At 44.4% G+C, this 12,428-nt stretch overlaps 2 protein-coding genes and 1 pseudogene across 4 annotated transcripts in view; 1 reads left to right on the top strand and 2 right to left on the bottom strand.

Annotated features, from left to right (window-relative positions):
* Positions 1-374: 374 nt before the first annotated feature.
* Positions 375-4,238, bottom strand: Rbm8a (RNA binding motif protein 8a). 2 transcript variants are annotated; one of them, NM_001102407.1, is made up of 6 exons: positions 4,138-4,238; positions 3,805-3,864; positions 3,612-3,689; positions 3,164-3,300; positions 2,598-2,734; positions 375-2,477 (listed from the first exon to the last, which is right to left on the bottom strand). In NM_001102407.1, the coding sequence occupies exons 1-6, from the start codon at positions 4,202-4,204 to the stop codon at positions 2,432-2,434; spliced, it is 525 nt and encodes a 174-aa protein (NP_001095877.1). In that variant the 5' UTR covers positions 4,205-4,238; the 3' UTR covers positions 375-2,431. The 2 variants fall into 2 exon arrangements, with proteins under 2 accessions (NP_001095877.1, NP_080151.2); NM_025875.2 differs by having other exon boundaries at positions 3,612-3,686.
* Positions 4,239-4,346: 108 nt separating this feature from the next.
* 6330549D23Rik (RIKEN cDNA 6330549D23 gene) overlaps positions 4,347-12,428 on the top strand; it is a 23,158-nt pseudogene continuing 15,076 nt past the window's right edge. Inside the window, exon 1 of the transcript NR_003619.2 lies at positions 4,347-4,708. The product of NR_003619.2 is annotated as an RIKEN cDNA 6330549D23 gene (transcript). The remainder of the gene's footprint in view (positions 4,709-12,428) is intronic.
* Positions 8,814-12,428, bottom strand: part of Lix1l (Lix1-like) — a 24,220-nt gene continuing 20,605 nt past the window's right edge. The window contains exons 5-6 of the mRNA NM_001163170.1: positions 11,946-12,023; positions 8,814-10,502 (exon numbers count right to left, since the gene is read on the bottom strand). Of these exons, the coding sequence (NP_001156642.1) occupies positions 10,260-10,502; positions 11,946-12,023 (321 nt within the window). The 3' untranslated portion in view covers positions 8,814-10,259. The remainder of the gene's footprint in view (positions 10,503-11,945; positions 12,024-12,428) is intronic.

Genomic DNA, 12,428 nt, shown 5'->3' with positions numbered 1-12,428 from the left:
CCTTGGGAGGAAGAGGCAGGTAGATCTTTCTTTGTGAGTTCCAGACCAGCCTGGAGAAAGAAAGTGGGGTGGGGGTGAGGGAGGAGTCTGGAGAGATGGCTCAGTGGTTAAGGGTACAGTCTGCTCTTCCAGCTCACAACTGTTTCTAACTCCAATATATCTGACATCCTCACTTTACTTTTTTTGTTTTTTTTCGAGACAGGGTTTCTCTGTATAGCCCCGGCTGTCCTGGAACTCACTTTGTAGACCAAGCTGGCCTTGAACTCAGAAATCTGCCTGCCTCTGCCTCCTCTGAGTGCTGGGATTAAAGGCGTGTACCAGCCAAAATTTGAAAATTTTATGGTATAAAGAATGACATTAGGAATAGTAAGAAATTGCCTTTTTTTAAAGATTTATTTATTATTATATGTAAGTACACTGTAGCAGACGTTAGACACACCAGAAGAGGGCATCAGATCTCATTCCAGGTGGTTGTGAGCTACCATGTAGTTGCTGGATTTGGACTTAGGACCTCTGGAAGAGGTGGTTCTTACCCACCCGCTAAGCCATCTCACCAGCCCCAAGAAATTGCTTACTTCTTTAAGCTCAAGTTTTAAAGTCATAGTATGTTAAAGAGGGTTTCTACTGTACATGGTTAAGTTCTGTATAAAGAAGGGGAGTTAGAAGGTCACACAGTAAATTGATGAGGTTTCCCCCCTTTCCATCCCCTTTCACCCAGGACAAGATCTCATAGGCTAATCCTCCACCTGGCTATGCAGCTGGGGATGACTTCAACTTATGATTCTTTAGCCTTCACCTCCCCAGTAAGTGCCAGGATCAAAGGCAGGAGTGTCGTACCCATTTGGTCCTGTTATAAAGCCTGGGGCTGTGCATACTAGGCAGTCATTCTACCAACTGAGCCACATCTCTAATCCCTATGAGCTATTCTTATTTCTCAGAGTAAAGCCAGAAGAGCATCTTCCCAACTACGTGACCATACCCTTCCTATCCAGGCAGCTCACCTACTGGTTCTCTGGCTGATACTGTTTACCAGCCCTCAGGACCTCATGCTTACTCAACTCACTCTTCCAAATACCTTACAACAGCTAGAAATCTGAGAACCAGGCGTATCTTCCACAAAACCAATACTTATTTAATCTACCTTCTCAGAAACCACCAAGGCATCCTAAACCCTGCAAATCTCAACTAAGATATATTCTTAACCAATTCAATTCAAACCCCAAGCAATTTATCAAAAGGAAGAGAAGGGCCAATAGCATCTGAAAAAACGTTAAGTTTAATATTTGCCATTATGCACTGGGGAGAGAGAGACAGGAACATCAGTCTGAGGCCAGTGTGGGTCACATAGGGACCTACACAAACAACAAACCAGCTGCTACAGACATACCAAAAAATAATTTCAACTAAAAACTATGATAAAAGCCGGGCAGTGGTGGTGCACGCCTTTAATCCTAGCACCTGGGAGGCACAGGGGAGACAGTCAGGGCTACACAGAGAAACCCTGTCTCAGAAAAATTAAAAAAAAAAACAAAACCCCCCCCCAAAAAAAAAAACAACCAAAACCCTATGATAAAGGGATAGCAATGTCTTTTTTTCTTGAGACAGGATCTCTCTGTGCAGCCCTGGCTATCCTAAAACTCTCCTGTAGACCAGGTTGGCCTTAAACCAAAAGATCCACCTGCTTCCCAAGTGCTGGGATTAAAGGTGTGCATATTGTTACATAGTACCCAAGCTGGGTTTTTTTTCTTAAAAAAAAAAATTATTTATATGAGTATGTTGTAGCTATCTTCAGAGGGCATGGGATCCCATGGTGAGCCACCATGTGGGTGCTGGGAATTGAACTCAGGACCTCTGGAAGGACAGTCAGTGCCCTTAACTACTGAGCCATCTCTCCAGCCCATCAAGCTGGGTTTCTTTTACATTGTAAGAACTAATAAACTTCACAGTTCAGCACCATATTCAACATAGAGTAGGCTAAGCATCACAAAGCCCCTGAAGTTCAAGGCCAGCTGCACAGGCTCTGACAGAGAAGCAAGAGACACTAATATAACATCTGCTCACAAGAGTTATGCAAAATACATTCCTTAATTCCACAAGAAAAATCTCATTATCCCTACCCTTATCTTCTAAGACAAAGAAATGCTGAACAGTCTCCATGAGCCTTTCTAGAAACTTAGAATGCCACGCCAGACAGAAGGATCTTCACAATCATTCACAATGCCCCACTGTAGTTGTTCAGTTTCCAGAACAGTAAAGTAATAAACATAGAAAACAAAATGGAACATTTATTTTTTTCTAAAACTCAAAAGCAATGCCAAGTAGATAGGGTAAGAAATTAAATATAAACACAAGGTCCGCCCTAGCCCTGTTTATCCAAGGCAGCATAACCAAATGGACTTGTAGAGAGACCACCCAGTCGACAGAGGATTTATCAACGGCGTCTCCGGTCTGGACTCCTGCTTCGTCTTCGGCCTCCTCTAAGAAAATGAAAAAACAGAAGGGGAATATCAGAGATCTAATACTGAATCCTTATTTATCTTGCTCATGTTCCCTTTACTAAGATAAATAAATGTACAACCCCCATCCCTTCATCTTACCTCCTCTTGCCCTTTGGTGGTCCACGAACAAAACACCAGTCCACACTGATTGGCTGCCCCATCAAATCTTGACCATTTAGTCCTTCCATGGCAGCCTGAGCCTCTTTGTATGTTTCATATTCAACTAGAGTATACCCCTAGGGGAGCATATAAAAGTATCAAAGCTTAGCCAGGCGTCACACACACACTTTTAATTCCAGCATTAGAGAGGCAGAGTCCAGCCTAGTCTACAAAGTGAGCCCAGGACAGCTAGGGCTCTGTTATACAGAGAAACCCTGTCTCAAGACAAACAAACAAACAACAAAAAGTATCAGAATTTTACTTCACCAACCAAGTACTCTTTTCCTTAAACCAGAAATGCATAGTTACAAGAAAAATTTCGCAGCTATACACCACATATCCCCATTATATACACAAACATGCTCATTCTGTTTCTGTCTCTTTCATGTGGGTAACAAAATCAATTTCCAATGTCATTTCACTTCCTACCTGTGCTTGATCAACTCACAAAAACAACATAATCAATGTATCTAAGAGTTGTAAGTGAGGGAAGCAAGAAAATCTACCTTCAAGTATCCCGTGCGCCTGTCCAAATTAAGGTGAATATTTTTTATTTCCCCATATTCAGCGAATTTGTCATGGATATCTTCTTCAGTGGCTTCTTCGTGGACTCCAGTGACAAAGAGAATCCAACCTTCAACAGCTGTTGGGTAGGGAAAGTGTTGTATGAACATGTAAGCTAAAAAGCCCAGTATTCAGGAGGCAGAGGCAGGCAGATTTGTGAGTTTGAGGCCAACCTGGTCTACAAAAAGAGTTTCAGGACAGCCAGGGCTTAACAGAGAAACCCTGTATCCAAAACAACAACAACAAAAAAACCCAAAACCAAACAAACTAAAAAAGAAAAATTCTGAAAAGAACCTACAATAAGCAATTTTCTGAGACTGGTTAAACAACTCTTTACTTTGCATTTGAGTGCCAGTGCACACAGACTCCCCATAGGTCCTATTTACTTACAGCGCTGTGGTCCAGGTTCATCGCCGTCCTGCTCCACACTGTCGTAATCCTCCCGCATCCGCGCTCGGGACCCCTCTTCTAAAAGAATTCATACCAGATCACCGAAAACTGTCCTCCAAATGTGTCCCCCTCACACTCCCAAATTCGCGGGCTTCTGCCTCTTAGACCACTCTACCCTATTCCCCACACTCACCGGAGCCAAAGCCGCGGCCCTTCCGTTTCTTTGCTTTTTCTTTTAGTTTGTGGATGCTTTCTAGAGTTCCAGGTGAGAAAATAAGAAGCAACAAAAATAAGAGTCATTTGAAAAAAAAAACAAAAAAAACCTGTCGCGTTTCCTAGACTATCTGGAAGCTTCGACACAGACTCCAGCTTCAGTCCCTTCCCAGTTCCGCCCCTAATTCCTTTCCCAAGGGGGAGGAGTCTATCTTTTCAGACCCAGTTCGTGGGGTGACGTCCCAGGAAAATTTCTACTGCATTCCCCTCTCGCACCTTCCCCTCTTCCCGCAGTCGCCTCCACTCTCCTCACCGTCCCCATCCTCATCCATGGCGAAATCTTCGCCCCCCGCCTCGTGAAGATCCAGCACGTCCGCCATCTTGCTTCTCTCGGCGCTTTCTGAGTCTCTAGAAGCTAAGCACCTCGGGAAGCTGTCGCAGAAGAAAAACGTCACGAGTTAGGCTGACCAATTAAAGGTTGCCTCCAAGTCCCGCCCTCGGCGCGGTGAAAATTCGCCAATGTAGGCGGCCCCACTATGAAGCGCTAGAAACGTCCAGCACTCTGGGACCCCGATGGAGCTCTGCGAGTATGAGGCCGTAGGCTACATGGTTTGTGATTGTGTTTTGTTTTCTTTTCTTTTGAGGCAGGGTCTCTCTATATAGCCCTAGCTGGGCTCGAAGTTACAGATATCCAACTATATTCCCCTTCCACATGCTGCTGGGATTAAAAGCCTGTGCTACCACGCCGGGCTCCAAGGCTACAGAATGAGACCCTTTCTCAAAAACATAAAAAGTAAAATAAAGTGGTTTCGGAAGTTCTACAGCCAAGTTGATCAGGTAGATTGAAGGTCCGGAGCGCAGCCGCGTTGGGGCAAATTTAAAGGGTGAGTGAAGTCAGTGACTTTCTCATAAAACTTTCAACTAGCAAGAAATCCTTTGATACATATCTACATATATGGGTTTATTGAAATGACTTACGGGCTGCAGTCCAGCTAATTGGAGAATAACTAGATGTGTCCAGAAAGTCGAAGAATCTAGTATTTGCTTAGTTCCACAAGGCTGGATGTCTCAGCTGGTCTAGAATCCAGAAAAAGTAGGCTCCAGTGCCGGTGAAGAAACGGACTTATGAGCAAGGCAAAGTGCAAAAGTTTCCTTCATCCATGTTTTTATATAGGCTTCAGCAAAAGGTGTGGCCCAGGTTAAAGGTGTGCCTGCCCGCTTTAATCCCAGCACTTGGGAGGCAGAGGCAGGCAGCTTTCTGAGTTCGAGGTCAGCCTGGTCTACAGAGTGAGTTCCAGGACAGCCAGGGCTACACAGAGAAACCCTGTCTCCAAAAACAAAAACAAAACAAACAAACAAAAGATTAAAGAAAAGCCTGTGTCTTCCTGCCTCTAGATGTAGCTCAGAGGTGTTCTTTCCTACCTAAAGTCTGGACTAGAAGTGGATCTACCCACTCCACCAAACAGAAAATCACAGGTGTGCCCCTCATTTCTGGATTTGTAGTTCATTCCAGAGAGAGTAAGCCTGACAACTGAGAAGAACCATCTCAGGTGTTTTTGTTTTTGTTTTTTTTCTTTTCAATACAGGGTTTCTCTGTGTAGCTCTGGGTGTCCTGGAACTCACTCTGTATTTCGAGGCTGTCCTCGATCTCAGAAATCCGCCTGTCTCTGCCTCCCAAGTGCTGGGATTAAAGGCATGTGCCACCACTTCCCCGCTCAGGTGGTTTTTTTTGTTTGTTTATTTTTTATTTATTTGAGTACACTGTAGCTGTCTTCAGACACATTAGAAGAGGGCATCAGATCCCATTACAGATGGTTGTAAACCACTATGTGGTTGCTGGGATTTGAACTCAGGACCTCCAGAAGAGCAGTCCGTGCGCTTAACCACTGAGCCATCTCTCCAACCCAGTTTGGTTTTTTTTTGTTGTTGTTTTTTTTTTTTTGGGGGGGGGAATTCTGGTTTTTTTTTTTTTTTAAGATTTATTTATTTATCTATTATATGTAAGTACACTGTAGCTGTCTTCAGACACACCAGAAGAGGGCATCAGATGTCATTACAGATGGTTGTGAGCCACGATGTGGTTGCTGGGATTTGAATTCAGTACCTCTGGAAGAGCAGTTAGTGCTCTTAACAGCTGAGCCATCTCTTCAGCTCCTGTTTTGCTTTTAAAGAGTTGTCTTGGTCATGGTGTCTGTTCACAGCAGTAAAACTCTAACTAAGACAGAAGTTGGTACCAGAAACTGGGGTAATAGCCTGACCATGTTTTTGGAAGATTGTGGATTTGGGGACTTTCGGTTTGAAAAGCCATGGAATGTTTTAAGTGGGGCTTAATGAGCCATGTTAGTAGGACTATGAAAGACTTTGTTGCTGTTATTTGAACTGTGCAGACCTGGCCCAAGAGGTTTCAGTGGAGAAGAACTTAAGTATGTGGCCTTGTCTCTGGTAATTCAATGCTGCCACCTGGCCCTTGTTACCTCGGGATCCAATTAAACCCATTGCATTTAATTCATCTAATTGAGCAACAGCATCTCCACCCCTAAGGTCTGGCACGAGAAAAAGGACAAGAACAAAACTCTTCAAATGTGCTGGTGCCCCTCTCACCAGTTTGGGTCTTACAGGATTCCTGAAGGGCCTGTTTTCTGGGCCTTCCCATTGTGGAGGATTAAGCTTTACACAATGTATCCACTCTAGTACTGCAATTTCCTTGAGCCTTAAAATCCCTTCCTCAACACTAAGCCAAGGGATATCAGGTATCTTCAACTCCTTCTCAGTAGGCCATCTTTTGATAATTGCTTCAGCCAGCCATTCAAACTTCTGACACCTTTTTTTTTTTTTTAAAGATTTATTTATCATTATATCTAAGTACACTGTAGCTGTCTTCAGACGCACCAGAAGAGGGCGTCAGATCTCATTACGGATGGTTGTGAGCCACCATGTGGTTACTGGGATTTGAACTCAGGACCTTCGGAAGAGCAGTCGGTGCTCTTAACCACTGAGCCATCTCTCCAGCCTCTGACGCCTTTTTTAACTGTGCGAGTTTCCATATTAAACCTAGAATCTGGGGCTGGTGAGATGGCTCAGTGGGTAAGAGCACCCGACTGCTCTTCCGAAGGTCCGGAGTTCAAATCCCAGCAACCACATGGTGGCTCACAACCATCTGTAACAAGATCTGATGCCCTCTTCTGGAGTGTCTGAAGACAGCTACAATGTACTTACATATAATAAATAAATAAATCTAAAAAAAAAAAAAAAAAAAAAAAAACAACCTAGAATCTCCACTCAGAGGGCCCATGTCTATAAACTCAGCCTGATCTAGTTTTATGTTCCTTCCACCATTATCCCACACCCTTAAAATCCCTACCACACTTAATCCCCAGAGTTCTGCTTGAATGAATTAGCAAACTCATTAAGCTCCTTAGTATAGCGAATTTCCTCATGGACTACACTTTCTACCTTCTTGGGGCCTGCTTGGCCTTGAGTCTGGTTACAGGTCTAGAAGAAACTGTTGGTGGGCCTTGAGGAACGTCAGTATTGTCTGGCTTTTTCATCAGAGAAAGTCACTGCTGGTTTATCAGACTCTGAGGGATTAATTTCCTTAAGTGAAAAGGGCGTTATTTCAAGGGGTGGGGCTGAGAGTACTACCTCAGGTGAGGTGAACCCTTGAGAATCTGAGGATTCAGAGTTCTCAGTTTCAACAGGGTCCTCCCACACATCCCCATCCCAAGATATAGGATCCTTTTCTTTGCCTATTAATGCCCTTACTTTAACTGCTGACCCCCTCTGAGGCTGAGACTTGAATTTTCGCTGTAATTCAGCCAACCTTAGCATGAGGGCTTCAGTTTGATTTCCTGCAGCTTGAGCTCAGTGGCTGCTGGAGAAAAGACGCTCTTCAAGGGCACACATAGAAACCTTTAGACGGTTTACTTTGCGTCTGGAGCGGTTCAGTTTTATCATACACCTCATTCCTTTCCTTCATCAATTTTTTTCCCAGAGATACTAAGCAACAAGCCAGCAAAATCATTTTCCGATTTTAACCCCAACATGGCCCTGACTTCAGTACTTGGGAAGTAGAGGTAGAAGGATAAAGTATTCAAGGCCAACCTTGGCCACATTTGGAAGCCAGCCTTGGCTACACAAGATCCTGTCACAGGGGAAAAAAGTCATTCTGGCTTACTAGACAAAAAAACATTTTTAATTGTGTAAAATTTTACATAGAAAATACATAGAAAGTACGAAAAGGATAACCAAAATCTTCAACGTCAAAAGTGGACAGAACAATTTTTCCCATGTTCTTTGGAGTCTTGGATTTTTGAGAAAAATAATTCCAGGGGGTACAAGGACAATTCTTCCCCAAACTGATAACCCTTAACCCATCTGACACAAAGAAAGGAGCACAGGAGAAACTGCAGGATTCGTGGCATCGAGGTTATAACTATCAATTTAAAACGTGACACATGCCTTTAATCCCAGCACTTGGGAGGCAGAAGCGGGCAGATTTCTGAGTTCGAGGCCAGCCTGGTCTACAGAGTGAGTTCTAGGACAGCCAGGGCTATACAGAGAAACCCTGTCTCGAAAAACCAAAAAGAAAACCCAACAAAAAACAGTGACACAAACCATGTAATGCAGGAGCCTCTATTCTAACCCAGTGTGTTTTATGAAACAAGAGACAGAGCTAAGCTAACTAAAGGAATCCAAGTACCCCTTTCTAAGCAGTGACACTATTTTAACTGGACACCCTACCCTGACCCCATGTGTCCTTGTCACAAAGATGATTTCAAAAGCAAGAAAGCTGCTTTTCACCTTGTTCCGACCCAGGGAGCTAACTGATCTAACTCTGCTCCCCTCCCTCCTCTTCCTGCCAAGTGTCTTCTCCCCTCCCCTTCCCTCCCCTCCCCTTTTTGCAGTAGAGATTAAATTCAGGCTTCACATGCCAGGCTGACTCTCTTCCACTAAGCTATATCCTCAGTCCTGTTTTTACTTCATATTTTTGAGATAGAGTCTTGCTAAATTACCCAGGTTGCCCCTGAACTTGCTCTAGCTGGGGTAGACCTTGAATTTCCAATCTTGCCTTGGCCTCCTTTGTAGCTGAGATGGCAGACCTGCACCACCAGACCCAGCTCCTAACCTAAAATCAAACTGCAATTGTCACATGGGAAGTCGCATTATAGTAGCATTAACTGTCCCAACTTGATAGAAAGTGCACTGAACAATAATACAATGTAGCAGAGACCACAGAAAGAAGGGAAATTGAGCTTACTACATAGAATTCTCCACAAATTCAGAGTTACAGCTCAGTGGACAAGAGAGGAACATGGTTCTCTCTAAACAGAACAGCTACCGTTTCTAAAGAACAAGATGCTTCTTGTCACTGAGGGGAGGATTAAGGCAGCTGCGGTGGTAGTCACTGTAATCCTAGGGAGAGGCTGATGCGGGAGGTCTGGAGCTCAGGGCCATTCTCAGCCAGAAGAAGAGTTTGAGACCAGCCTGGGCTACATGAACAAATGGAAAAAAGTGTGTGCTCACATGTGCGTGTACCAGTATCAGCCTCAACCCTTACCCTCTTCTCACACCCAGAAAGCTAGACTGCTAGCAGGGGTAGGTAAGCTCAGAAGCAGCTCAGGTAGTGCCACCTACCCACCCCATGTGAATTGAGTGTATCATTCTCTTGTTCCTAGGCAGTTTCTCATTGTGACCCATGCCTATGATTTCAGCAGGATACAACCACAAGCATGAAGCCCTCCTAATCTATAGGATGAGTTCCAGGCCATAATAAGATGTCTCACAAAACAAAAGGAAGCCAGATCTTCTGGATAAGGTAGGGAAGCCCCCAAATGAAGGAGCACTTAGAGGCAAGGAAGGAGGAAAGTGAGCAGGGGAGGTGGATCGGACGGTCACTTCAAACCAAAACCTGACGCTCCCACCCTGTTTTCGTCTAGTAGAAACCAAGAATATGGGCGGTTTTATGTGTGGGAGAGAGGGGTCTGAAACAGGATCTTACACACTGTAGCCCATGCTGACCTGGAACTTATTATGTAGTCCAGGCTGGCCTCATATTCACAGCAATACTGTCTCAGACTGCTGAGTGCAGAGAGCATAGCTGAGTCATCACGTACCTGTGTGCTGCTGTTTCAAAAGAAAGAGATATGAACACTTAGAAAACTGTACATGTTAATGACTTAGATAATCTAAAGGTTTAAGAGCCAACCACGCTATAAAATGGATAGTGATATTTCAAAGGTAACTACATCCCCAAACTGGAAGTTAGAAAAGGGATCTCTTAGCAAATAGGGAGCCAGGTGTAGAATTTATACATATATATCTATATTTTAAAGTATAAAATTGAGAAAGTATATACAGAAATCATCATCCTAAGTCTTAAAAAGGAGACATACAAAAAAGGGGCCTGAAGAGCCATGGCGAGTAGAGGGTAGATGCTTAGCAGCTGGAAGAATGCATATTGCCCAACTGCCCAGCAGCCAGCATGAGAATATCTTTCTTCTCCTTGTGGAAGCGCAGCTCCTTGCCCGCCAGCCGGGCTTCATCGAGTTCCCGTTCAGTGGAAGCCAGCTCTCTTGACAGTGCCCCTGGCACACTCTGCTCCCGGCTCACCCAGTCCAAAGCCATTTGGTGGCGAATATCATCATCCAGGGCCCGATGTGAATAATGAGCCAACACCTCCTGGTCAGAGAGGAACGCAAAGATCACTGAGAAGGTTAAAAGACATACATGTCATTTAGCACAGTGACCCTGATGGATAAGACGTATGTCCTATATCATATAGCACAGTGATCCCAATAGAACTTAGCCTTGATTGTCTGACCTGCTTTGCACATATGTCCTATAAAGAGTTGTTTCCCCCTGTCTTATAAGAATTTATGTAAAGCAGAAGGGCGTGGAGCAGGAGGTTGAATACATGCACAGATCAGAGAAGCACAGGGCCCTGCTGTGGGGAGCACAGTGAAGTTCAGGCTCAAGGACAGGTCACACCTTCCAGTACTCCAACAGCATGTAGAAGGTGTTTGACTGGTGGAAAATGTGGCCATCTTTTTTGTTTTGTTTTGTTTTTCGAGACAGGGTTTCTCTCTGTAGCCGTGGCTGTCCTGGAACTCACTCTGTAGACCAGGCTGGCCTCAAACTCAGAAATCCACCTGCCTCTGTCTTCCAAGTGTTGGGATTAAAGGCGTGCACCACCACGCCCAGTGTGGCCATCTTTTAAAACTACAAAATCTAAATGTGTGAAACCCTCAGCACACTATCTCCTTGGTTGTTTGGTTAGACAGAGTTTCTCTGTGTAGCCCTGGCCATCCTGGAACTTTTTCTATAGAGCAAGTACACTGTATCAAGCCACCACTGGCCCTTGCTCAAGGGTCTGTAGGAATGCCCATAACTTGGCAAAATTATGTTAAAAATGCAGTGACTATTTTATCTCTTCTGTTCCAGCTAGCTCCTTGTTCTAGAAGGAAGGGGAGGGTTCCATGAAACAATGGAGACTGATCCACAATTAGTGTGATAGATTTGGTCCTTCCTGAGTTCTTAGATACTCAGAAGGTGATCGTTTCAGAGTTATCAGCCTGTCTTAGAAGGGAGGCATAGCAGAGCAGACTAGTTCATGTCATAGCAGCCAGGAAATAGAGAGGACAAAAAGGTAGGGCTTTTTGTTTGTTTTATTTTGTTTTGAAACAGGGTCTCACTGTGTAGCACTACCTGATGTGGAACTAGCTAGAACTCAGATCTGCCTGCCACTGCCTCCTAAGAGCTGGGATTAAAGGTGTGAGCTACCAAGCCCAGTTTAGCCAAAGAGTTTCCTAAGGGAAACTTTATGGTGGAGAAGCATGGCAAAAGGAGCCCAGTGACATTCAAAAAGCAAAGACTACAAGAGCACACCAGGCGCTTGCAGAAGGCAGAGATGGGTGGATCTCTATTCAAGGCCAGCTACTCCCTGCAGAGTGAGTTTCAGGACAGCCAGGGCTACACAGAGAAACCTTGTCTTGAAATACACAAAACAAAAAAGAATACAAGAGCAAAGATGCTAGAATAAGGCCTTCAGTAGTCACAGCCTAGTAACCATTTAACAGCCCAAAGTAGTTTTCCTCCTGCCCTTTTCTCTCGGGTGACTCTTACCTGTCGAGAGCACTGTCTTTCCCTCATGGCCTTAAGGCTGCCATTCCAGTGCAGCAGCTGAAAAACTGTCATCAGCTCCTGAGAAACGAGAGGAAACACCAGCGTGAAGGCCATTTTTTGTTGTCAACATGATGATGACCCCTGGAACTAATTAAAACCCAAACTGCTGGGTATACTTGTGAGGGTTTTTTCTTGATTGGATCATTTGAGGTGGGAAGACACTCCCTTAAGTCTGGGCCACACCTCGGGGCAGTCTCTATGAAGGACTTGAAGAAGGAAGCTTGTTCTCTGCCTGTTTGCTCTTGCCTTTGCCAGGAAGTCCATTCCTTCATTGGCATTATAGCCTACGCTTTTGGGATTCTGGTGTATACTGAAGAGCAGCTGAGACATCCGGCCTCATGAGCTGAACGCTGCTGGATTCTAAGAGTCAGTCATTTTTGGAAAAGTCAGACCACAGCCTATAAGTCATTCTAATAAACTGTG

The sequence above is a fragment of the Mus musculus genome, chromosome 3 (assembly GCF_000001635.26).
Source record: "Mus musculus strain C57BL/6J chromosome 3, GRCm38.p6 C57BL/6J".
Lineage (NCBI taxonomy): Eukaryota > Metazoa > Chordata > Mammalia > Rodentia > Muridae > Mus > Mus musculus.
The sequence above is the reverse complement of the archived record's forward strand: the minus strand, read 5'-3'. Positions and strand labels throughout refer to the sequence as shown.

What these genes read in the sequence shown, in the direction of transcription:
- Rbm8a (NM_001102407.1), bottom strand. Translation starts at nt 4,204, where the DNA reads ATGGCGGACGTGCTGGATCTTCACGAGGCGGGGGGCGAAGATTTCGCC. An exon ending in CATGGATGAGGATGGGGACG is followed by an intron (nt 3,865 to 4,137) that starts GTGAGGAGAGTG and finishes CTGGAACTCTAG; the next exon opens with AAAGCATCCACAAACTAAAA. An exon ending in GGCGCACGGGATACTTGAAG is followed by an intron (nt 2,735 to 3,163) that starts GTAGATTTTCTT and finishes ATGCTCCCCTAG; the next exon opens with GGGTATACTCTAGTTGAATA.